General features: G+C 36.0%; 1 protein-coding gene across 1 annotated transcript; it reads left to right on the top strand.

Annotated features, from left to right (window-relative positions):
* Positions 1-793: 793 nt before the first annotated feature.
* On the top strand, positions 794-27,497 carry minar2.S (membrane integral NOTCH2 associated receptor 2 S homeolog). The gene is made up of 3 exons (XM_041578926.1): positions 794-880; positions 25,661-25,903; positions 26,656-27,497. Exons 1-3 carry the CDS (start codon positions 794-796, stop codon positions 26,833-26,835), a joined length of 510 nt encoding a protein of 169 aa, XP_041434860.1. The 3' UTR covers positions 26,836-27,497.

Raw genomic sequence — 27,497 nt, 5'->3', positions numbered from 1 at the left:
GCATGTTACTTCCCAGTCATTATTGAGACCATGTGGATGCCTAGTCTTCAAAGTGAAAATCCAAAAGATTTCCCTTTGATCAATTATTTTCTTAATATCGCCTCCACGTGGTCCCAATTTGACATGTTCTATGCCCTGAAATTTAATGTGTGAAAAAATGCGAACAGTTCGCGAACTGTTCGCGAACTTCGAACATCCGAAAATCGTTCGATTCGAACGATCGTAGGATTTTTAATCGTTTGATCGAACGATTTTCGTTCGAATCAAACGAAAATCGTTCGATTTTAGCGATCGAATGGTCGAACGATTTTGACGCGAACGCCTATTGGCGAACGTCGCGCGACGTTCGCGAACTTGCGGCGGACGCGAACAGCCGATGTTCGCGCGAACAAGTTCGCCGCAGAACAGTTCGCTACATCCCTAATGTTTACTATATTAATATAGGGCAAGATGACAACAGTTATGCTTAACTATACATCAGCAGGCCCGGACTGGTAATCTGTCCTGTCGGGCAAATGCCCGAAGGGCCGATCTACTCTGAGTTCAAGTGGGCCGCCCGCTGCTTAATTAGATGCGGTGCTCTTATCTTTGAACTCATGGCCGGTGGAATGACACGCTGCGTCCGCGTGTATAAATATATAGGTTGCAGACACCTGGAATATAACTTTATACACAGACAAAATGTTTACGCTCTAATCGCTGCCTCCAACACTGTGGTAGTTCGCCGGCTGCTTCTGGTGACGCACTTCCGACAGCCTGACCCCTGTTTGTTCTCATACGCTGTACTACAGACATGTCCTCTTCCGATCTGCCCCTAGAAACTTTGCAGGGAGCAGCGAGAAGCCCCAGCATTGAGAAGGAAGATGAGGATGACGAAGAGGTGATTCTCTGCTGTAGTGCTTCTATTAGTTGGGAATCCTTATGCTGAAACTGGTGCAACCTGGCCCTTTATAGTTCCTGCTGTCAAACTGGCGAGTCTGTGCCCAGGCGCTACACAGGACCAGAACTCGTTAGTTCATTGTCTGTGTGTTTGAGGGACTATTTGTAACTAGTGCTCCTGCTTGTCACTTGGGGCTCATTTGGCAGGAGGAGATGTTGGGAGTTTGTCACATGCTGCATTTGTGCTTCAGAGAACACAACGCAGACTTGAAACAGAAAGATTGTGGGTGGGACCTGGGCTGCCATTGCCCAGTGCTGCATGTCACTCACAGCTATGACTAATTCCTGTGTGTTAATGAAAGGATACACCCAGCCTTCGTTTCACACCAGACACAGAGAAAAAATAATTTCTCTGTAGCTTTAAGTACATTTCTAAGAGGTAAAAATGTCATTTAAATCCTTTTCTGTTTCTGGGGCTCTGTATGTTTAAAGGAAGGAAGCATATATTACAAGAATTTGATCATGACATGAAATCTCTGTGCAGTCCTTTGCTAGTGTGACTGACATGTTCCTGTCAATTATAGGAAGGTATCAGAATCACTTTAAAAAGAAACATTACCTATCTATCTATGAATGTGGTTAAAATTTCAGTTTAACCCCTTAAAATTCAGTTGATTAGAGTGGCTGTGCTGTGTGTTTGAGTTCATGCATACTACAATTATAAAGATGCTAAGGGGGCTAGTAGGAACCTGTTCCCCCCCCCATTTCTACTACTTTCTAAATTAAATAAAACACTGGTAAAAAGAGCTGGCACAACTGCTGTAAATTGCAGTTTAAGATGAGGGGGAGTTTACTAAAAACAAATGATAAGGATATTAGAAGTCACTGAGGGGTTGTTCTGTGACCATATAAAGGCACAAGGCTGCAGGCTGAGTTATACAGGGAACTCTGAGTATCACTCATGTATTATAAGGGATAATGTACCCCCTACTGTAAATGATAAGGATATTAGAAGTCACTGAGGGGTTGTTCTGTGACCATATAAAGGCACAAGGCTGCAGGCTGAGTTATACAGGGAACTCTGAGTATCACTCATGTATTATAAGGGATAATGTGCCCCCTACTGTAAATTATAAGGATATTAGAAATCACTGAGGCGTTCTGTGACCATATAAAGGCACAAGGCTGCAGGCTGAGTTATACAGGGAACTCTGAGTATCACTCATGTATTATAAGGGATAATGTGCCCCCTACTGTAAATGATAAGGATATTAGAAATCACTGAGGCGTTCTGTGACCATATAAAGGCACAAGGCTGCAGGCTGAGTCATACAGGGAACTCTGAGTATCACTCATGTATTATAAGGGATAATGTGCCCCCTACTGTAAATGATAAGGATATTACAAGCCCCTGAGGGGTTCTGTGACCATATAAAGGCACAAGGCTGCAGGCTGAGTTATACAGGGAACTCTGAGTATTACTCATGTACTATAAGGGATAATGTACCCCCTACTATAAATAAGGATATATATATATATATATATATATATATATATATATATATATACAGATATAAAATATGTGTGTGTATAAGTAAAACACCAGCACACATCAATGTGTGGGCTGCTTTGATTTTTTTGCGGGGGCTGCTTTTTACTCCCAGTCCGGCCCTGTACATCAGTGTTGCCCAAACTGCAACCCTTCAGCTGTTATTGAAGTAGAGCTCCCAGCACCCACAACCCTGCTTGTATGCAGCAGCACCCACAACTCTGCTTGTAGTCAGCACCATAAGTTAAACAGCCCTAGCTTATTTAAAGGAAAAGGTAAGGTAATATCACTGTACTATACATGTACATATATATTTTGTACAGCATAGAAGAGCATTGGGAAAAACAGGGACCATGTCTGTGGGGCACTTCCGAATGATCCTTCGGCTGCTGAATTATTTAAAGAAGAGTAGCACTGACCCAGAGTCTCTGCCTTGCGTCTAATAAGATGACAAAGCAATTTACCTTTTCATGTTTTGACCTGGGCCTCACTCACTGCTACATACAGCTCTCTTAAAGGAAAACTATACCCCCCAAACAATGTAGGTCTCTATTAAAAGATACTGAGTAAAACAGCTCATGTGTAAAACCCTGCTTCATGTAAATGAACCATTATCATAATAATATACTTTTTTAGTAGTATGTGCCATTGGGTAATCATAAAAAGAAAATTGCCATTTTAAAAAATAAGGGCCGCCCCCTGGGATCGTACGATTCACTGTGTACACATACAAACCACATGTAAGGTCACATGAGCCAATTAACAGACAGAGTTCTGCCTTTTGCTTCCTCACTTCTTCCTGTTACAGTTAGTGTTGTAGTATTTCTGGTCAGGTGATCTCTGAGGCAGCACAGATAAGAGTCATGAAATGGTGGCTCAAGGCAAGAGATGTAAAAGGGCAATATTTATGTAAATATATATTCCAGTTTGGTAAGATTCTTTAATATGTCATTCAATTTGATATAAACTATCTGCTGCTTAAGTATTCATTTTGGGGGTATAGTTTTCCTTTAATAGCAGTGGTGCCATAAATGTGTTAACCAGAACAGGTGGGAGGAACAGAGTATTTATCAAACAACCCTGTGCAGAATCGATATTGCTATATAAAAATAAATATAATAGAAATTATTGGTAGGAAAAATTGTTCCTGTTCTCTGGTTGTAGTAAAGGGACAAACATATTTAGCAGTATAAATTATCCTGCAATAAGCAGTATATAAAGCAGGTTATCTTAGAATGTTACTTTGATCTTTTTCTATCTTAAAGTGGCCAAGTGCAATAATTATTATATATAAAAATGTAGTATCAAAAAAAAAAAATTGAAAACATGCAAGAAGGTTAAAAAAAAGTTTATCTCTCATAAGAAACACGTATAACTAAAATTCTCGTTAAGGCCCTTTGATGTGAGTGTTTTTAGCTGCCAAATAACTCACACCAAAGGGCCTTAACAAGAATTTTAGTTATACGTGTTTCTTATGAGAGATAAACTTTTTTTAACCTTCTTACGTTTCTATTTTTTACAGATAAGAACTGCTGAATGATCACATATAATATTAAGGGTTATTAGAAAATTCAGAGGGCAGTAAGGTATTATAATATTTATACAACACATGGATTTTTACAATATGGTGTTCAATGTATGTGAATTTTTTGAAAAAAATGTTTTTTTTGATACTACAGTTTTATATGTAATAATTATTGCACTTTGACACTTTAAGATAGAAAAAGATCATTTTGTAACCTGTCTTATCAAAATTGATTGTTTCATTGTATGTTATATATAGGTTAAATTTCCTGTATTCCACATAAGGGTTAATTTTTGTGGCAAGTTGCATGATGGGAAAAGAAGGCGTGGGAAGTTGGGTTTAAATGGGTTACTGCACAAATAATTGTATCCTGATGAAGGGCGGGTGTTCCCCCCCGAAACGTTGATGTTTGGTGGCTGAATAAAAGGGGATATTCCCCGACTGCATTAATCAGTGTGTGTGCAGATCCGTTTCTTATACACATTGGTTGCTAAGGGACCCGGCCGGGTCAACGGAAGGAACGCACCACCAACTGCAGGATTGGTGAACTACAGGTGTGCGGTAGGAGAATTACATTGTAATTAAGTAGACAACAAAGACATTTTTAACATCTAAATATCTGGCTCAGGTATTACCGAGTGCTTCTTTCCAAACACCAGAGCACAGCTGCTTGCAGATTATGTCCATTTGGAAAAGAAATTCATTTTTTATGTTGTCCAGATGGAGATATTTGATTCTGTTTTGTTGATTTCTCTTCTAAACTGAGTATACTCATTTGTATAACTACACAAATCAGTCTGAGAATCCCCTTCCCTGTAATTACACCCAAAGACTCCACTTTGGTTAATTTAAAAACACTAATCTTATGCATAGATATTTCTGAAACATGCTGTTAAATGAAAGATGGAAATAGCTGGATTGCTTGTGCTTGAGGATAGTTATTACAGGGCATTACAGAATATATCTGCAAATGTCAAACTTATTTTGTCAATTAACATAACTCTCACGTTCTCCATGATTTATGCTTTTTGATATGAAGGTTGGACACTTTTCTTTTTAACTCCATAAAACAGCAACACAGAATTTAAGGGAAAAACACACTGAATTAGTCTTGTATAGCACTGATAACTAAATACCTAAATACCTGTATCAATATGCCTATAACCGTTAAGTCATTCTAGTACATACTTCCCAACATTTTGGAAATAGAAAGAGGGACAAACCTGAAAAATCCTATGATTTGGATTTTTTCTTTTCCCACACCAGATTTTTTTGAGTTAATATATTGATAAATAAGGTAAAAATGTGCACGGAAGTTTGGTCAAAGTGGTTTTAATAAAATAATGAGAACTTTTTGGATTTTAGTAAATAACCCCCCCTAATGCACATTAATATTTTGAAGAGTTGTTTCTTATGGGGTTATTTATTAAAGACCAATTTTTCCGGATTATACTTTTAAAGGGGAAAAAAATTTTTTTTCGAGTAAAATAAAACTTGATTTTTGTGCGATTTATTAAACCCCTAAGGTGTTAAAAGTCTGAATAAAAAATTACTTCAACTCAGACAATGCTGAGTTCATGTCCCGATGATATCCTGATTTGTGCCGGATTTCCGAAAAAAGTCATGGTATTCAGATGTCAAATTGAAAAAAGTCAGTATTTGGGCTTTAACTGGGAAGAGTGGGAGCTACAAGATGGATCTGGCCACTGTTCCTGTATAAACAATAGCAAAAAAGGGAAAGTTGTGCTCTCCACTAAATTTTAAACCATTTAAACCCCCTCCTAATTGTGTAAAATTTAGTGGTGAGCATAACTTTGCTGTAGTTTATACAGGAGCAGTGGCTAGCTCCCTGTTGTAGCTCCCATCCTTTCCAGCTACAGTGAGAGTTTTTCCCTTTTAAAAACCCTTTAATTTTATCACTTTATTTGAATTGGATGCAATCCCTATAAGTGTAACTATATGTATGCCATACATGGTTGCGTGCTGCCTAAGTTGTGGCATGAGCTTGCAGTATATAGCAAGGTACTTTTCCTATATTAAATCCGTTCTTGGCTATTCAGAAAATAACTCTTTCTATATATACCATGACTTCTAGATTTATAGTTGAGATGCAAAGCAAATGTAGTCTTAAGAGCACATCATTCTAGTACGTCTGCAGTTTTGCATTAAAGGGATACTTTCACTTTTAAAAATGCATCGGTTAAAAGTGCTGCTCCAGTAGACTTCTGCACTGAAATCCTTTTTTATATTTAATTTTGAAATCTGACATGGGGCTAGACATGCTGTCAGTTTCCCAGGTGCCTGCAGTCATGTGACTTGTGCTCTGATAAACTGCAGTCACTCTTTACTGCTGCACTGCAAGTTGGAGTGATATCACCCACCTCCCTCCCCCACCCCCCTCCAAAAGCCTATTAACAGAACAATGGGAAGGTAACCAGATAACAGTTCCCTGACACAAGATAACAGCTCCCTGGTAGATATAAGAGTAGGAGAAACAATAGCCTGTCTGAAAGTAGTTTGATTATGAAGTGCTGGCTCTTTCTGAAAGCACATGACCAGGCAAAATTACCTGAGATGGCTGCCTACACACCAATATTACAAAACAATACACTTGTTGGTTCAGGAATTAAATTTTAAATGGTAGACTGAATTAAGACGTGTCTTTTTTCAACCTTACTTACTATGTTAGTGTAAACAGTGTAATTTAGAAATAAAAACTGCATTATAAAAATCATGACAGAATCAGAAGTATGTATGATAATTTTATTATTAAAACTTTATATTAATAAAGGGCTAATATTTTCCTCAGCATTGTCCAACAGAAGAAGAAGAGCCCATATATGAAAACATTCAGATTACATTGTAATAGGAGAAAGTGGCAATTGGTACAAGATGGTTGGGCAAATCTCAGGAAAGAGAAAAATATGACTGTGTGTACTGTACAGATTGCGATGACTTAAAGCAAATAAATAAAGCAATAATTGGGAGAGAGTCTAATGGAACATTGTGAGGTTTCAGCGTGCATAAGCGTCAAAAACGTCCGCTAACGTGCGCTGCATCTGACCCCAGCCTGTTTATCCGTTTACGATTGAACTCTGCCTGCATCCAACTCCGGCCTGCCTTTCCGATAATGACTGAACTCCGCCTGCACCGACCCCGGCCTGCCTTCAGACTACTTTGCTAACCATAATGTCAATTAGCATAAGACTCTGGCTCCTGCATGAAGTGAGAAAGGCTGTAGAGAGGGGTGAAACTGAACGTAACATAATATAATTATATTAGAAATGGTACAGAAATTGGATTTAAATATAATATAATATATATATATATATATATATATATATATATATGCTTCTTATTTCCATAACATGAAGATAATTTTACATTTTCATTTTCTTCAAAACTGACATCAAAAATAACAGAAATAATTCAAATCTTAATTCAATCCCATTGGGGCCATGGTGTTCAATTTATCAAGCCACATGATTTCTTCTGTAAAAGTATGTGATTGTACCCCCAAGAGAGAGAGAGCATGGACTAAGGGTAAGCAGAAGACCCATTAACAGGTACCTGCTTAGCGTCCCCCAATAATTGAGCCCTAGGCAGGTGCCTCTTTTCTTACCCCTATGTCCGGCTAGAAAAACTGTAATTATCTTACATTTATATAGTGAATAAAGTACCCCCTCTTGTAAAATATAAGGATATTATTAGTAACCGAGGAGTTTCATGACCATATAAAAACACGAGGCCGAAGGCCGAGTGTTTTTATACAGGTCATGGAACTCCGAGGTAACTTCTAATATCCTCATATTTTACAACTGGGGGTACTTTATTTATTATAATACACAAATTTTAGTAAGTCATGTGACAGAAATGACATCACTACTCTCCGTTTATAACTGATGACATCACTACTCACCGTTTATAAGGATATAATTTACAGGATATTCATGGCTTTTGTGTATTATAGTTATATAAACACCTTCTTTTTGCACAAAATACATAGGAGTCACTGGGTATTTTTTCACAGCAACTTTTTTCTTGCAAAATACATTGCAGGCAACGACCATTTTATCACCACATTTTTTTAAATGTCAAATCAATGCCTGGTGAAAAAAATTATGCAAAATGAAATGCAATATAACACAATATTGTATTGATATGATCTAGTGGTGCCATACATTAAGTCACCATACTTTGGCTACTACATTTTGCTGTTAGGTGTAAATGCTTATGGCATGATTCCTCACTTGCTTTTGACCTATTAATTGGAAGAGTATTCTAACTAAGTTTTGGGAATGACATTCCAACATCAGGGTCTGCCCCTAAAAAACCTTGGGTAGATACACAACACACTAAAGCCATGAATAACTTTTAAAATATATTCTTAGATACAGTGCTCTGTGATGACATTGGTTATAGTCTGTGATGTCAGTGATGTCATATGACTAATTTTTTTTTTTAATCCAGCTATTACATGTACAACAATGGGAAACCTATACTTTACATGTAAAAAAAAAAAAAGGAAGCTGGCTTAAAAACACAAATCTCATATGAACAAAATGAGGTCGACAGCAAGGCTAACATCTGTGTGTATTATGTCATCTTTTTGTGAATAAATAATCATAGGCAGAGCAGAACTTCTGGAAACACATTGGCTCATGCTAATTCTTGGCAGATTTAATTCATCTTTTGTTTTTTGTTTTTTTACTTTCTGAATGGGAAAATTTAGATTCATTATTTAAAAACATGTGTCTGTGAAAATCTCTCATTACGTTCATGTCAAAAGTTAACGCAGCTGTTCAGCCTCTTCCTCGACAGAGTAATTTCAATATCATAATATTGCGCTTAACCATTAAACAAATTAAATCAAGGTGTATCAATGAAAGGAACTGCATCTCTTTGAGCTGCAAATCAATATCTAGCAACCAAGCCCTTTCTGATGCTTGCCACACATGAGTCAGTGTTGGCACTGTCATTTAGGTTTGATGGCAATGGCCAGATTATTAAGTACTATCCAGCAGGGCAAACATTAGCATGTAATAATCCTTGAAAGAAGCATTAACAAGGTATTAAGGTGATAAATTAATGATATTATAAAGCTTGCCTTGACTTTTTTTCATCTGCAAACCTTTAAACTGCAAAGCAAGAACAAATCCTTGTGTGTACACAATTTCCAGATGGGCTACTAGAATGCATCTGCAGATAAAACAAGGTAAATCACTAATCGAGTAAAATAATGTTAACAGACTGGGCCTCACTATGATAGTCGTTACTAATACTGTAAATACAAGAAAAAGGTCTGTTTAAAAAACAAATAAAGAAATCATTTACAACTGTAATTATAATGCAAAGTATTTGACACTTGAAGGCAGATTTATCAAGGGTGAAAGTGAATTCGAGGGAATTTTCGAAGTAAAAAAATTCGAAATTCGAAGTAGAATACTAGGATAGGATACTACGACTTTGAATTTACTTCGACTTCGATTCGAAGTAAAAATCGTTCGACTATTCGACCATTCGATAATCGAAGTACTGTCTCTTTAAAAAAACTTCGACTTCAATACTTCACCAAATTAAACCTGCCGACATGCTATGTTAGCCTATGGGGACCTTCTACAAACTTTTTTAAAGTCTTCACACATCGAATAAAAATCCTTTGATCGTACACTAAAATCGTTCGAATCGTTCGATTCAAACAATTTAATGGTTCAAACGATTTTTATTCGATCGTACGATTGCCAAATTCGGGGAAAAAACGTTGAATTCGATATTTGAATTCGAAGTTTTTCAATTTGATCGAATTTCAACGTTTTTTGTACTTCGAAATTCGACCCTTAGGGGGTTATTTATCAAAATCCAGATTTTTCTCACTATTTCCTGTAAACCACTCTGACCAAATTTGTACTGACTTTTCCCCCTATTTATGAATACATTTTACTGAAAATTTCTTGAGTGGGAAAAGACTCAATAAAGTCATGAAAAAAATCTGAATCGTACTGTTTTTTCGTATTTGTCGCCGAAAACTGCGTCTTTTATAAAATTTTAGTTTATTTTTACAAAAATGTGTTTTTCCCCTTTAAAAGTCTGACCAGAAAAAAATCAGACTTTAATTTTAACATTAATCATTCATGTCAGGAGTTTAAGAACAACATTTTTCAAGTAACAAAAATGACATTCTTCTTTCTTTACAAAGCAATTACAGCTGTGTAGGGATAACTTCAGGATCATTCCCACATATTTAGGCTTCCTATTATAGTAAATGCTTTAAGTACATAATTTTATTAAGGAATTAAATTAACGGCGAATTTCCGCATTTCGCCTCCGGCGAATAAATTTGCTGGCGTCAAAAAATTTTGGACGTGCATCTGAAAAGTCAATTGCGTCTAAATCGGCACACGTCAGCACTATTGGGATGACCATTGACTTTAAAGCCAGCGTCAAATTGACGCAAGCGACATTTCGGACATGAGTCCAAAATTCGACGCGGGAGTAAATTTTCGAGTTTCACTAATTTTTTAGACGTAAACATGGGACAGAAATATGAAAGTGTACTAATAGTAGTTTGTTAATAAATATTGTATACTGTACACAAAAATTGTTTAATAGTAAAAAAATAATAGTAAATAATATTTAATATGTAATGGGCATTACAAAATAATTCATAGAGAAGAGATTCTAAGATGAAGAAAGATGTGAAATGTGTGTAAAAGCACTGTCAGGTAGTAGACTTATTAAAGCTTCAAGAGTTAATTAACAGAAAAAATATTTACATAATTAAGATGGAAAACATATGCACATTTCATGGAGTAATAATGTTCATAGAAACATAGAAATTTTACCTCACTGCAAATTTTAACTGTCCTAAGTAATTTCAGGATATGTATTTACATAAGACCAGCAAACATTTTAAAACTATAAGGCTCAGGAATACCACTTGGTAACTGAAGGGACAGCATGCAGGATTATTGAACAACAGATAATAATTGCTTTGAAACATTTGCCATTTTTGGATAAGGAAAGTCTTGTTGTGCCCTTTTTTGTTCCCATTTGGCTTCATTGGGGATTAACTCCTTTACTCAAGATCACTATGTATTAAATAAAGGTCTGTTTAGTGTAAGTCTTTATGGAATTTGCTGTCCTTCCTTTAATTGCCTTGCAAGATGTGTTTTGTGGTGTGGGAATCTGTCATTTAGATTATATGAGCCCATCTGCTGATTTTATTATAATGTTAAAATGTGTCTCCTCAAGAATTGGCAGGCCTGCCTTCACATTTAACCTTTATTATCTTTAAGTTACATCTAACTATATTGTTAGATTTCTAACAATCTAACATTATGTACTCTAGATCTACTTTATGTGCGCTCAGTCCTGTCCTGCCAGTTCTATTTTTGTCAGCCAGATTTTTATAGAGAACTCTGTATCTGTTCTATTCCATTCCAGCCTATTTTCTTTGTCTAACCTGTTTACCCAAACCGAGAGTTGTGGCTTTCCTGTCTCAGTGACTTGACAGATCCCAGACACTAATATGCTTATTATAAAAAAAAATTATATATATATATATATATATAAAGCTAATCTGGACTATCAAGACCAGATAGTTAAGTGTCCAGCTAATGGTAATGAGCATGGGTTACATTGGACTCACACATCAGGATCAGGGCCTTCGCTAAGTGGAAGTTTCCCATAAGGTTGTAGTGGAACTACAACACTCAGGCTACTGTATAACAAAAATATGATTAATTGGACGCGGGGAGGTTCTTATGATGAAAACAGAAAGATGGTTTATTATGTCAGAGACAATATGACCACAGGTTTACTCACGGATGAGGAGGTATTAACATCACAGAGGGGATTGGATAGAGGAGGACTGTACAGCATTTACAGATGTGACTCCCATAAGGCAAATAGCGTGCATCAATTCCCTCAGGCAGATATACCTTTAAGTGGTCCGGATCCCATCCAGTGGAGTGGTTAGGGAGAAGAATTCTAGCCTAACACCCTATCTACTTTGATCCCTTCACTAAAGGCATACAGGGAAGTCTTTTGGGAAGCTACTCCCTGCTACTTATCCTTGATGGAGCACACAGCTGCTAAAGGTGCTGTCCCTTTAGGGAGGTGGCTTTACTGGGCCTTGGTGTACCCAGGCTCAATGGGAAACACCTAGCTGGAAAGACACCAGGAGCCAAAGAGGAAGATCCACCCCTTTCCACACAATATATTGAAGTGTGGTAGGAAGTGGTTATTATGCCCTTTGGCCAATAACTACTGGTTATGCAAATAGAACTAGAAGTTAGATACATGGGCTTCTGCCTAGTAACTAAGAATAAGGAAGGGTAGGGCTTAAAGCCATATGAACATATTAAAACCTGTGGGTCCCCAACTAACCCCTGCTGGCCACTTTGCAGCAAGCTATCACTAGGCAGAGAGTGTTAAAGGAACAGTAACGTCAAAAAAAAGTGTTTGAAAGTAATGAAAATATAATGCAGTGTTGCCCTGCACTGGTAAAACTGCTGTGTTTGTATAGAAACACTACTAATGTTTATATAAATAAGCAGCTGTGTAGCAATGGGGGCAGCCATTCAAAGTAGAAAAGGCCCAGGTTATACAGAAAATAGTAAATAAGCTCTGTCTGTCTAATGGTGTTATCTGTTATCCATTAGTTAACCTGTGCCATAAAGCCATTTTTCAATTTCTGCCATTGCTCCACAGCAGCTTGTTTATATAAACTATAGTAGTGTTTCTGAAGCAAACAGATCAGTTTTACCAGTGCAGGACAACACTACATGCTATTTTCATTACTTTAAAAATTACTTTAAAAAAAAAATATTTTTTGACATTACTATTCCTTTAAGTGGGCTGGGAAAGGCTCTTGTCCTGGGGATACTACCTGTAGCTTCCAGCAAACTGCCTTAGGGGAGCACAAAATACATAAAAGGCTTCTTAGCCAGCAGCAATGAAATAGGAGGACTGGAAGAAAGTCATTGATAATGAAAAGTGGAGAATATAAAAGATAATGGAATGCTGTAACAGAAAAGAAATGAGACGAAGAATAAAAGGGAACAGCAGAAGCAAAAAGAGGGGGCAACAGATCTTTCTAATTTCAACCAGGAGGTCAATATTGACGGTATCAATAACTCTGGATGAAAGTAAAACGAAGACTTTGTAATTTATATATGATAGATATATGGAGAAAGAAGACTGTTGGAGTAATTATTTTATTCTGTTATTTCATCTATGGAAAAAATAAACCACATGAAAACTATGAAGATGTGAATGGGGTTTTATTAATAATATAAAAATACCAATAAATAAGTTAGGGCCAGAACTGTATATATGACTCAGCAATATGTTATACTCTGTTATCTAAACACTTATTTTACTTAAAAGTAGTTGGATCTAGTTTTAGCAAAATGTCATTGCTATTAAAAGGAGAGCGCTTCCTCATTATGGACATGCCATTGATAGCTGGTAGTGGCCTTAGTGACCATAGTAGTCATACCACAACTTGATTCAGAAAGCAGTATTTAACTGAGGCCCTATTTTACTTGTTGGCAGATCCCTTTGCCCAGGAGCCCAGATGACTAATGGTAAAATATACTAATTAAAGCTATCATCATGCCATAAGAATTCAAATAATGCATACAGTCTATCATTGCAATATAGATGCCTTTCATAGACATAGTGGAGTCTCTCTACTAAATCAAGTTCTATAGATTTTACATTGTAATTAGATTAGTTTCTACTCATTTTATGCATAGCAAAAATTCTACACAACTTTCTAATATTAAATAATGCATATTTTTATTCCCTCTTTTTGCTATAAAGCCATCATCTTTCTTAGGGAAATGCACTCTGCTGGTATTAGTAAATCTGCACATTAGCGTGCTTCATTCAAACTCGAAATGTGCGAAACGGAGAAAGTTATAAAGAGAGGGGTCACTAAATAATATTGGAACCCAAAGCTAAATCATTTACAGGATCCCAAAGTTTTAGAAAGGTGATCTACTACTACTACTACTTATAACTGAGGGCTTAGCATACTTTTCTTGCACACCCCAACAGCACTCGCAGTCTGGTCAGCGAAATAGTTACATAAATGACCCATAATCATATGTACATACACAATTCCTGCGACTGACCAGCCAGTCAAAAATATCAAAGCCATAAAATGCAACAAACCTTGCCAATGCATTTTAGTCCTGTCAGCACAGACCAGCTTAGTTTGCATCTCCTAAATGTGCAGATTTTTGGTCACAGTTGTTCAGCTTGCATTATATTTTGCTAGTTTACAAATCACAGCAAGCAATAAATATTCTTTAGAAGAAGAAAAAATATTTAAACCCATTTCAATTTAGTATAATATAATATAAGAAATACATGCTTACAGGTTATGGAGATACTTCTGTAAGCCACTGTTTATATACCTTAAGCTGACATCTAAGGAAATAACATGATAATCAAATAAGTAACTTAGCGGTAAAAAATCAGTTTATTATAATTACTCAGCCTGTCTCAATGGAGATTACTAAATGACCTTTCAAATAACTTTCTCCACTGACCCATATGATTGGATAGTTATAGAGAACAACAGGAAGGGAACCTAAGGGACTTCCAGGTAAATTACAAATCCTGGCATTCCAAGAAAGTTAGCAAGAAAATCTTATTGCTATTTAAATGTATTGTTGTATTGCCTGGCTAGAGATGTGTTTAAATCGGCTACATTTGACAACAAATGTCCTCCTAATCTGCAGTAGGTAGCAGCTTGGTGGTGTCATCATGTTGTGAAATGGTTCCCTGATCTAAATTAGATGACAATATTATAATATGATTACAAATAAAAATATGCATAAATAACATAATGCAATTGTACCTTAAAGAATAGAGAAGACCTCTCCGTCCAATTAAGGAGGGAAGAGCATGGGGGCCACATGCCAATGCACCTTTTTGTTAAATGTTTAGTTTTAAATAGCTGTAACCAATAAATGTTTTTTGTATGCAACACTGCTAGACTGTTGTTTGATTAAAAGAACAGTAACACCAAAAATTGAAAGTGTACTAAAGTAATAAATATAATGTACTGTTGTGCTGCACTAGTAAAACTGATGTGTCTGCTTCAGAAACACAACTATAGTTTATATAAACAAGCTGCTGTGTAGCCATGGGGCAGCCATTGAAAGCTGAAAAAGGAGAAAAGGCACAGGATACACAGTAGATAACAGTAGAATACAGTAGGATCCTTCAGAGCTTATCTGTTATTTACTGTGAATCCTGTGCTTGAATGGCTGCCCCCACGACTTCTCAACAGTTTGTTTATATAAACTATAGTTGTGTTTCCAAAACAAATACACTAGTTTTTGCCAGTGCAGGACACCAGTACATTACATTGTCTTTGCATTAAAACACTTTCATTGTTTGGTGTTACTTTAACCATTGCATATCTAGGGCTTTAGCATTTTTTCTATTTTTGAACTGTTCAAACTTTATAGAAATTCAATTGCTTTTCAATTTATTTAAATTTGTTTGCTACCTCACTGTAATCTGTATTCAGTCATATGAAGAGACAGTTTTATTCAGTAGACTAAGGGCTACAGTGTAAAGGACAATTTCCTATCATACTTACCGTAAAACTTCTTTTCATGGCCACTTATCATGTCAGCAATACTACAGGTATTTGCCCATACCCCAGTTAGCTCTGTCCCTCCCCCAAAGAAAACAACAGGACCCAGCCCCTCCTCACTTACTTTTCTCATAATTTAGTCATAAGAGGGTGAGTTTACTGACATACTCTTTGAGGACTTTTTTCTTTTCTTGACTTTTCTTGACAATGTTAGCCCACAGGCTAACATTGGTGCTCGGTAGGTTTTAGGTGGCGAAGTAGGTGGTCGAATTTTTTTTTTAAAGAGACTGTACTTCGACTATCGAATGGTCGAATAGTCGAACGAATTTTAGTTCGAATCGTTCGAGTCGAAGTCGAAGGTCGAAGTAGCCAAATCGTTGGTCGAAGTAGCAAAAAAAACATTAGAAATTCGAAGTATTTTTTATTCTATTCCTTCACTCGAGCTAAGTAAATGTGCCCCTAAGTTAGGTGACTTTTTCCATGAAGCATACATTCATGTGTATTAGTGACTGGATACTAAGCAAAAATAACATTAACATTTATTGAAATAAATGATCTCCCATAATATCCATCATGTTACAGTAAATGTATTCCATATGTGTATAGGTAATCAGGGAAAAATAACAGTAACAGATATGTTTTCAGCAGCTGTTATTATGCTGTAATATATATATAATATAAAACATTTCCAACTTTTCAAGGTATCACAGGTCTACAATTTAGATGTTTAGATGCCATGTAATTTTTCAAAATCTTGTAAAAAAAAAAAGATCAGTATGGTTTATAGTATAAGCTTCAAGGGCTTTTTTTCTGTATGAATTCTATAAAGACCAGCAATAGGCACGCTTTTCTCTACCAGAGACATTTTTTAATATATTTTGCAGTGTCCAGGAGTATTATCTGTCAGTAATTATACTGAAAGAGTGTGATGAGCCCTTGAGTCTGGTTGGTCAGGAGTAGACTTTTAAAATAAGTCAATTAAATTGGCATTGCCATATTGGTTATCAAAGAAGAAAAAGACCTGGCATCAGGAAAACAAGATTCTGAGGGAAAAGACAAATATGATACTATAGGGGTATGTAATAAAAGGCACTATGTTTGCTCAGGAACAGCAACCTATAGCAACCAAGCAGCAGGTAGAATTTCACTGGTCACCTGTTTAAAATAAAACATCTTATTGGTTGCTATTGGTTACTGCTACTGGGCAAGCTATGAGTCTTTTATTACACATGTGGGTGTATATGTAAGGCAGGGAAATGGGATACACTAGGGTGGTTATTTATCAAAGTCCGATTTTATCTCAACATTTTCTGCTGCAAACTCCAATCAAATCCGCTTGGGTTTTTTACGCTTTTTTATTATTACATTTTCCCAAAAATTTGCTTTGCGGTAAAAAAATCAGATTTTCACAATTTTTTTGGGATTTTTCACCCAAAAACTTAGATTTCTTGTGCTTTTTGCCCAAAAACGTTGGGGATATTGCACGAAACCCTGCACACATCAAAAAATCATTGGGACCTCTGCCATTGACTTATATGCAACCTCGACAGGTCTGAGATGCTGGATTTTTTGATTAGGACTTTTCCATCCTCGGGGTTTAATAAATTCCCCCCCAAAAAAATCGTAAATTATGCTTATGTTAAATCCTTAGTTTTTATATAACTCTGTTATATATTTGCACAGTTTATTAAAATGTTACTGTTATGTAAATAGCAATAAAAATATTGCACATTCACAATAGAAACAAAAAACCAAATAGCAGCTACACTGAAAGCAATTTCATGATACCAATACCAATTAATGCCATGTCTTTGAACCTGCCAATTTTTTTTAGATAATGTTTAAATCTATAGTTACAGACTTGTACAGATTGTGAATTGTGATTGTGACTCCTGCTATTTTTTTTTCTATTCATTGCTAAGATGTTTTTTTTAGACCTTCTGCAGCTGTATGTTGCCTGCTAGCTATAATTTCTTTTTTTAAACAATTTCCATTTCCGGTTAGCCTGAAGGAAATTCATTTAATTTATAAGAGCCATGCTTTTTACTGCAATTTAAGTGCATAACCTTCTATTTATCTTGTACGTCATCTATCATTTACACTGCATTTCGATTAGCCCACTTTAGTTGGATAAATATTTTTTTCTATCCAGTTCTAAAGTAGTTATATCAAACTCAGGATTTTCCATCTTCTGAACACTAGAATCCACCAGCAGCGTGAAAGATATATATAATTCAAGTAGAGAGATCAGTTAGTGTGTATGGTCACTCTGAGACGCTTTGTGCCAACTGCTATCTTCTCAGGACAGTTTGCTGAGCACAACTTGAATACAAAACCTTTGAAACACTGTATATATTTACACTGTATCACTGTTGCACTGTAAGATAAACAAAACCTTTTCAGATCTTTATTGTCAGTTGCTTCACTGGATTTATGCAATTTATTTCAACAAGTCAATCTTCATGGCATTACCTTATATTACTTTGAGCAGAAGAAACACTGAGTGCAATGTACCTGTAAGAAAGCTCTTAGGGTCAGATTATCAGTCCATTAAAAGAACCAAATTTATGAAGAAGTAACATGCAATCAGCTACAGTGTCGGACTGGGGTTCCAGGGGCCCACCAGAAAACCTTAGACCATGGGCCCACTTTCCAAAGTATTATTCTTCCTCTCCTTACTCAGCCTCTTTATTCTCCCAGTCTTTTATATCTACTTACTCTATTCTTCCATTATTAAGCATGTTTTCCCATAAAGAAAAAGGGAATGACCATGAAATAGGCCAAATGTTACGAAGCAAGAGGCCCACTGACACCTGGGCCTACCGGGAGTTTTCCTGGTATCACGGTGGGCCAGTCCAACACTGATCAGCTATCTGGGATAAAGTTTCTGAATACCGAATATTACTGCACTATTAGTTAGTTAGGTGATACCTGTAGCCGAGGTGACAGGGAAGGATATTTCTTCAAAAGTAGCATTATACAAGACAAATGAAAATGTCTTAGTGAACTTTACTGGAAGAGGGTTATTTATCAAAAAAAATTCTTCTGATTTTTTAAATGATAGAAGTCTGACCAAACTAGAATTCACAATGTGACCTTAGTTATTATTAAAAAAACAGGAATTAATCTATTCAGGGAAAACCCCCAAAAAATCATATGAAAAATATTATTGTAAAATATTCCCAAATCGTACATTTTTTTCTGTCTTTTTCCCGAAAAGCACAACATTTTTGGATTTTTGCCTGAAAAGTCTGAAATAGTTAGATTTTCAGGCTAATTCCTGCGGAGACGACAGAAACTTCCATATAGGATGGGGATCTCTCCTATTGACTTACAGTATATACAACCTCGGCAGGTCTGAGATACTATATTTCCAGATTTAGACTTTTTTCATCCTCGAGGTATAATAAATCTCAAAAAATCCGATTTTTTTTTAATCCACTAAAAATTCAGATTTTATAGTATAAAAAAAATTAGCATTTTTCGAGTTTTTGGCATTGGACCCCTGAAATGCACTGCATATAATTATGTAATAACCCATAGACTAAAGCATAATGTTGGAGCAGGGGTGATGTTGTCCACCGGGGAAATCAAGAATAAAAACGAGAAAAAGTAGAAAGAACCCCAACAAATGGAGCTACACCCCAGCCTGGGTAGTCAAAATAAACAATAGCTCTCATTATTAGTAACTAATGCAAAACAACAAATGATTCAAAATCAAAATGAATGTTAATAATTAAAACCATAATTAAAACAGCTCAAATAGTCAATGCTGGACTCTTCAAATCTAGACAAGGGGCTCTTGCATCCCACAGATGAGATCAACTGTGTTAAAATAAAATTAATTAATTATTATTAATAATTACCTAGATACACAGAGCCTGGTCATGTCAGAGCAGAACTGCCAGCTAAATATAGTAATAATAATAGGTTCCTGTCACAAACAAATTGTGCATACATAAGTGATTTAACCTGTAGTCACATATTGAAGTGTTGATAAGAAAATAAGCCGTGATCAGACACAAAACACCCACAAATCTCACCATAACCACATATAGCAAAATATGAAAGGGGAGTCATATATCCCATAGTCACTGGCCTACCCAAGACTAACACTGTTTCTTCTTGCTCTCTTCACTATCATTATCTTCTCATATTATCTTCAATCTATTATCATATATCTATATATACAGTTTCCACTGATTCATGGCTAGCCTGATACGAACAACTGCCAAATACAATATATGGTTTAAACCTATGTTTACATCTTTTATAGAAACAATCACAACACCTTGTTATAGGTATTATCTGTGTCTGCAAGATTGAAACGATTACAAGTGTCAGCAAGGACTTCCCTGTGCTAATGAATTGTACCTTGCTGGATTCAGCATACTAAACTATACCCAACTATAAAACAGGTATAATTAAGTCCTGCCGTGTGTCTATTTGGCTTGGAATCATGTAATATCATAACCCTAACCCTAATTTAACCTGTCCAATCCAAGCTATTCCTACATAATACAAAGTACCAAGTATACACCACGAATGGGAATTCTACTTTATGGCATCATGGATAAATTATATATCTTTTTCTTCACCTTCACACCCCACAATCTTTTAGAAAGGCATACAGAAGGAAAACTGATAAATAAATCACAGCAGTATTTCCAATTATACAATCTAAGAGCCAAAGAAAAGATTCTAAAAATGATCATACTGTAATCAAAGGTGGGTCTTATTTCTAACTTTATTTTATCTCAGGAATCCTGATGTTTCTGGTACAAACTTACATTTAACCTACTTTTCCTTGGTAACAGAATGTTTAAAGTGCTTTACTGTCATTGTTAATGATAATGTAGTGACTGTGGAAGAGAAGAAACCTGCTTTCCCTTGTGTAGAGCAGCAGTGGATAGACCTGCAGTGTCTAGAAAGGAAATCCAAGTAGACCTGACTATTGCCACTCATTTTTACTTTTTCTTATCATTGTTACTGTATTTCCATTATATTTACAATAAAAGGTCTATGTAAACAGAGCAATAATCCAATGTTCTTTATGAAGATATATTGTGCGAGTAAAAAAAAATCTACATTGTCAATTAAGGAAGCTTTACTGCTTTTTTTGCCAATTGTGTCATTTTAAAAATGTAACTTTCTAAAAAATGCAGGTGTTTAGCTACATGTGATCTGTGGGGAACACAATGTAAGATCTTGTAAAGTATAACAAAGGTGTGCAATGACTTTTTTATGTCATGAAACACTGATATCACTGAACTGACAAACAACACTGAAAATCATTCTACATGTTGCTGCAACAATTACACAGAAACTAGGGCTGTCCAACACACATCCTCCATTTCTTGTTATTCGGATATGGGACCTGTTATCCACAAAGCTGGGGTTTCCATAATTTGGATCTCCATACATTAACTCTATTAAAAAAATCATTGAAACATTAAATAAACTCAATAGGATTGTATTGCCACCAATAAGAATATCTTATTTGGCATATAGTACAAGGTACTGTTTTATTACTACAGAAAAAATTTAATTATTTGATTAAAGTGGATGATATACAAGTGATATACAATGATGATATACAAGTCTTTTCATTATTCTGAGCTTTCTGGATAACGGTTTTCCAGATAACAGATCCCATACCTGTACTACAAAACTGCAGCTGTGTAACTCCCAGAATCACATGTTTGTCCTTCCATATGTATCTAAGTAGCTGCCCAGGTGCAGGTTTGAAAGAAATTGGCAACACGAGAGGCTTTTTTTCCTATGAAGAACACGTGTAACATAATGGAAAGTAGCTTTTCGAACAAAACAGGCAATGTCTGTGCTATTGTTGAGCTAACACCACCTTGACAACAATGAAAGTTCCCCTTTTCGTTGACTCCAATGTATTTCAGCAGTTTATCTAAATTTTCTGCAATTTTAAGAAATCTTCAGCCAAGCAAAACACAACTTCAGTTACTATTTATGGTTACTACTTGCATACATTATGCACTATTTTATAAGGAATGTCCCATATTCTGCCTTCCTTTACATATAAATAAAACTGCAATATTTCGTAAATGTCAAGGTACTCATTTCTTACGGATTTATTCTCACACTACAAACATATTTTGTGTGCCTATACATTGAAATGCTGCACATGTCTGAATCCTACAATGAATTGGAGAAGAAATTAGGACAGTGTAGAGCTAGAATTTCATTTACCTACAGTATCATTATCTATCTTCATGAATAATTCAGATTGTATGTAGTTCCATCTCCATGCAGTCTTCCTCCTGTATGCGATGAACCACAAGGATGGATCTTTCTGTTTTGCCGAATAACAATCATCCTGACAAATTTCTCCGTCTTGATGTACAAACTTTAATAGCTAACTCTGCATTTTTACATGCTAGGCAATGGCGCAACAAACTGTATTTGCAGGTAAGACAATGGCTCACAAACATGCTTGTATAAGGTTCTAATGAAGCTGTACTGTGGTGTAGATACTATGTTCTGAGGGCTTTTATTTAAAAAAAACTGCAAAGAAGTTAAAGATCAATATTTTGTCCTGTTGGTCTTGAAAAAAAGTCTCATTGGAGATGAGACCGAAAGCTTTTCAGACCGAAAGCCTTTAGTATATTATATATTTGCTTGCAGATCTTTAATTTGTGAACTGAGCAAATATATCAATACATGATCCTGCAAAGTGATCCTAATTTATTTGAAGGATCCTACCATATATGTAGGCTTTTAGTGAATCTTGCACTACTAATATGGAACAATTAAAATGCAAGTTTGTTCAGTGTAGAATTTTATATTTCATGGAGGTTATTGGTTGAGTGAACTGTGTGTAAACCTGCTGCATATTTGAAACCTAGCTAGATTGATAAAAATATAATCCCATCATATGTGTTGGTAAAAATCTTCATTTACACATGTATGGTGCAAAGTTAAATTTCCAGATGCAAAGAAACATCTTGCACTATTCATCAAAACAAGCTGGCCTTTGCATTCCTGCGGGTACCCACATTTGTTAGGACTGTGTATTTCAAACTCCATACCTTTTTTTATTTTTTTAACGTATTTTTTAAAGTCTATGGGCATTTTTTCTGAGTGAAACCTGGCAAAAAATGTTGCCCATCACTAAACACTTTGCCAAAAAAACATGGTGCTATATATTTGTCTATGAAGGTTCTCATTCATCCAGGTTATGGTATATCTAGTAGAAGTAAATCTAGAGCAACTGAATTTGCTGAATAATCATTGAAGACTTTTCACTACTCATCCAAGCAGCTTATTCAGTTCAACTGCGTCTCACCTGCGGGGATGCTGCCACCTGTGGGATCTCGTCAAGTTTGACGCTGAGTTCCGACACTTCTGGCTTGCATGGCGCTCAGGTGTTTCCGGATTTACCCATAGTTCCGTGTGACGTCATCTCGCAGTGGCGTGAATTTCAAATATTTAAAGGGCAATCTGACAAATTCTTTTTGCCCAATGTAAGGTCTATTTTCTTAGTTCCTGGGTGCGATTCTCAAGTGTGTTGTTATGTTGCATAAGAGGGAAAACTCTGCAGGGCAAAACTCAGCCGTCTATTTACACATGAAAGACAAGGGATGCTCCTTTGAAGATAGCAATGTTCACATTTTGGACAGAGAAGACCGCTGGTTTGAAAAAGGCATGTTAAGGTAGAGAAACATCCCTAAACAGAGGAGGGGGCTTCAACACCACCCGTCTGCTACATACAATACAGTTCTAACATCTTTACAACACTTTACACCTCCATTCAAGATACTCTCACAAGTAACACCTGTTTCTCTGAGTTGCATGACACTTTGGTAATTCTATCACAATAACTTCACAGCATTCACAACCTCTTTGAGTTTCCTTTGTCATATCTCTGCATAGTTACAGATGGGATTGGATTATGCCAAGGACTTCCCGTACCAGTCAATTAAACTGAAGAATTTGCTTGAATGAGTAGTTAAACTTCTTCAAATGATTAATCAGCAAGTCCAGTTGCTCTAGATTTACTTCTGCTATGTACTTTATATTAGACATATATGTTAAGACTAGCAAGTCTTAATACAGTATATACCTAAGAGACAAAAACTGCCCATCTGGAATACATTTCATCATCTACATGCAATAGGGTATTCAGTGTAATAGGTTTATTGTACACGGTAGTTTCAATGCCCCCTATACTGCCTTCTGCTAGATAGCAGCCTAGTTGATGTGGCAGGGACTAGAAAACTCAATATTTCTGCATCCTTGCTTGCAGGACTGCTCCTGTCATTAGGCAATGTTAGAACCTTGCCTCACGCAGCAGTGAGTGGCCAATTACAAGGGGCGGCAAAAAGCCGCCTCCTATAACTTTAAGAGACAAATTTACATTTTTAAACCAGAAATTCGGCTCCGCCAGTGCAGAAAGCACTATAGCACTCATTGCACTAATGATACAACCCCCTTTTGACCCGCTCCGATGCTAATGTTTTAAGCATGATGTGGGGGCGGCATCGGGGGATCACCCCTGCTTGCTTGTTTTTAGGTAGGGAGTGGAGGAAGAAGAGTAGGTCACAGGAACAGTGACTTCAGGAAATGGGGGTGTGGTATGTAAAATGTACAGTATGTGTCATGCAACTTTGTTGGGAACATTATTCATTTTGCAGGGACTCCCTTCATACTGTAGCTCTGTAGGTATATAGGACCCAGTGATAAAGCAGTAGGCACAGTCATTATCTCTGTTCTTGCTAATTCTTGCATGTTCCACTCCTAATTATCCTGTAAAGTGCAAATTGCTATAATAACAGCAGCTTTACAGACAGGACATTTCTTTGCAAGACTTTTTATTTTTCTATTAGCCAATTTCTCCAAGAAAATAAACATAAAAGAAAACAAACACCATTACATGACTCCATGATTTATCAAATATATTCATTCTCTAATGTAAACAATTTAAAAAGTCAGGATGCCAGTATCAGGATACACCCCATATATATACCTCTGGGCATAGGGCCGTATCTTCCATCTTGGTTGCATTTTTTTGTTTTCTGGCTAGCACATTCCTACAGGTTGATCCTACCACATTGATGTGTTTAATACTGTGGGGATCTCTAGCAAGTACAAATGGTGGGTCACTTGGACTTGCATTTCTGTAGAAAACATCTAAAATACAATGAAGGCAGTTGGTGAAACACATCGAAAATATGAGTATTACCTGTGAGCAACAGGAACTGCCCTGCATTTAGATGTCTGTAATGTTTGGTTGCACAGAACATGGCACTATTAAACAGGTTTTATACATGACCATTACATTAACATAAAATCCCTGATAGCGACACAAAGCTGATGCTAATATTGAGTTTAAAAACATCATCACTTCAAAAGTAAGGAGGTGAGGCTTTTTTTTTTTCTTTTACATTTATTCTCATTACAAACAAAATATTGTTCACCATTGCAGTCATTCTACTCTGAAATCTCTCTTATTATTGTCATCCCCAAACTTACATTGGAGCAGGAGAATGTTGTGCCTGTAATTGTTTATACAAGTATTGAATCAATTATCCAGAATGTGGGGCACCTGTTGTTTTCCAGATAAGGGACCCTTTCATAATTCTGATCACCATACTTTAAGTCTGCTGAAAAACATGATTCATGCAGCTTAGTTACCATCAAGTACAAGGTATTGTTTTATTATTACAGAGAAAAAGGAAAATATTTTTAAAAATTAGAATTATTTGCTTATAATGGTCTCTATGGTGAGATGGCTTTCCCGTAATTTGGCGCATTTTGGATAAAGGGTTTCCAGATAAGGCATCCCATACCTGTATAATACTTTGCATTAAACTGCAAAAAACTAGCAGCATATTTTATGAAATGATATTAAAAGCACAGTTATAATATTAAAGTGATATATATTAGAAATTGCAGTGGTATTTACAGCAAAGGTATTTATATATATATATATATATATATATATATATATATATATATATATATATATATATATATATATATATATATATATATATATATATATATATATATATATATATATAGTAAATATATATTATATATATTTTTATATTAGAATGAACGCAACAATATTCCAGAAGCTGTGAAGCCACCAAAGGAGGAGAGTCCCGTTCTGGTTGATAGGACATTACGTGAACACTTTTCACCAGAAATCATAACATCCACAATTAAAAATAACCCCTTGTATCAGGACAAAGAGAGAGTGGACAAAAGTGAAGTCAAACAGAAGAAGCCTTCCTGGACTGTTCAAGAGTACGACAAGCAGTCTGTGAATCTTAAGCTTTCGATATACCTTAAGGTAAGAGGCAGATGACCTGGAAGTTCTACACATGCATGTGGATTTCCAGGGAATTAGGATTACCTAAACTCTTTTCACCTACCAGTTTAAATCCCAATTAAATCACTAGAGACTCAATGGCTAGATTTTATTTTATGCAAAAAGATGCTTCATGTTCAATGTAGTAGTAACTGTCTTGGCATGTCTTTCGATGTGGAATTTACTGTTGTGTTGTACTCAATGATGTTTAGTTTGTTTCAGTAATTCAACTGTGTTGATGTTTCAATTAGGAGTTTATATTGGTTAATTGTTTCTCAACCTCTAGTTGAATATAACTTGTAACTAGTGCTAATGTGCACCATTCAGTAGCAAGTGTATAAAAGAATAACATGCAACGCTGGGTCCAGAATAATAAATAGCAACTTAATAGGATCAAGAAACCTGACACATTTCAGGCCTATCTTACGAGTAAGGGCAGGAACACACACATAACCATCGTTTTTTTTATCCTTGACTTTGTAAACAAACCTATTATATTATAATCACTATAATATAAAAAAGATGCCGCTGTTTATTCTAATTCTGGTGCTGTGGCCTAGCATTTTGTCTAGCACTTGTCTACATAAGGAACACTGTCTGGCCTGCACCCAGGTTTGTGAATATGAGGAGATGGATCACTAGATTGAGTCAGAGCTCTTTGCATCCTGTTCTTTTATTCAGTAACTTGTAGTTTTCCAGTATCATTTACTAATAAGATACTTCCAATATTTCAGGAGAATCCTAATGACTTGCACTACTGGCTAGAAGATATTTACACTCCTGGGTATGACTCACTGCTGAAGAAGAAAGAGACAGAAAGGAAAAAATCAAAATACTGTAAAATATTCATGTTTTTGGTCTTAATTTGTTGCATTTTGGTTGCCATAATAACTGTCTCTGTTTTGTTTACTTGAAAATCATCCTTTGTATGTTTTATATAATTGAAATAAGTATAAAATGGTATTATATAGTGATGAGCGAATTAGCGCCGGTGCCCAGTTTTTTTTTACGCCGGCGTCCGTTTTTTTTGACACCAGCGAATTTCGCCAGCGAATTTTCACACCCGTTTTCGTGAATTTATTCACCGGTGGCGAATCGTGCAATTTTGCCGCAAATTTGCACCTGGCGAATAAATTCGTCCATCACTAGTATTAAACAGCTAATAAAAGAATAAGGATGCTGCAAATGGCTAGCTTTGAGAAGCAACTGCCAAACAGGAACATTTTATGAGATCCCTGTACATGATTGTAGGCTTAATATGTCTGTACCCCATGATTGGTTGGCTGGAGTCATGTTCCTTTGTGCTATGGTGATTCTTAGTATATAATGACATATACTGTATAAATGTGTTTTCAATCAACTATAACTCAAAAATGCATTCGCAAAAACATAATAGACTTCTCTACAGTACCTGATTAGAAGTAACTAGATTGGATGTGATAGTTTCCAAAGTTTACTCACATGTCAATCTTGTGCCCATGGGAAAAAAGCAAAAAGAGGAACCAGCACATACTGAAACTGAACCCTAATGGATTAAAGAGAAAAATATTTTTACTTCCTTGTTTTGTCACATGAT

This window comes from Xenopus laevis, chromosome 1S, assembly GCF_017654675.1.
Source record: "Xenopus laevis strain J_2021 chromosome 1S, Xenopus_laevis_v10.1, whole genome shotgun sequence".
NCBI lineage: Eukaryota > Metazoa > Chordata > Amphibia > Anura > Pipidae > Xenopus > Xenopus laevis.
The sequence above is the reverse complement of the archived record's forward strand: the minus strand, read 5'-3'. Positions and strand labels throughout refer to the sequence as shown.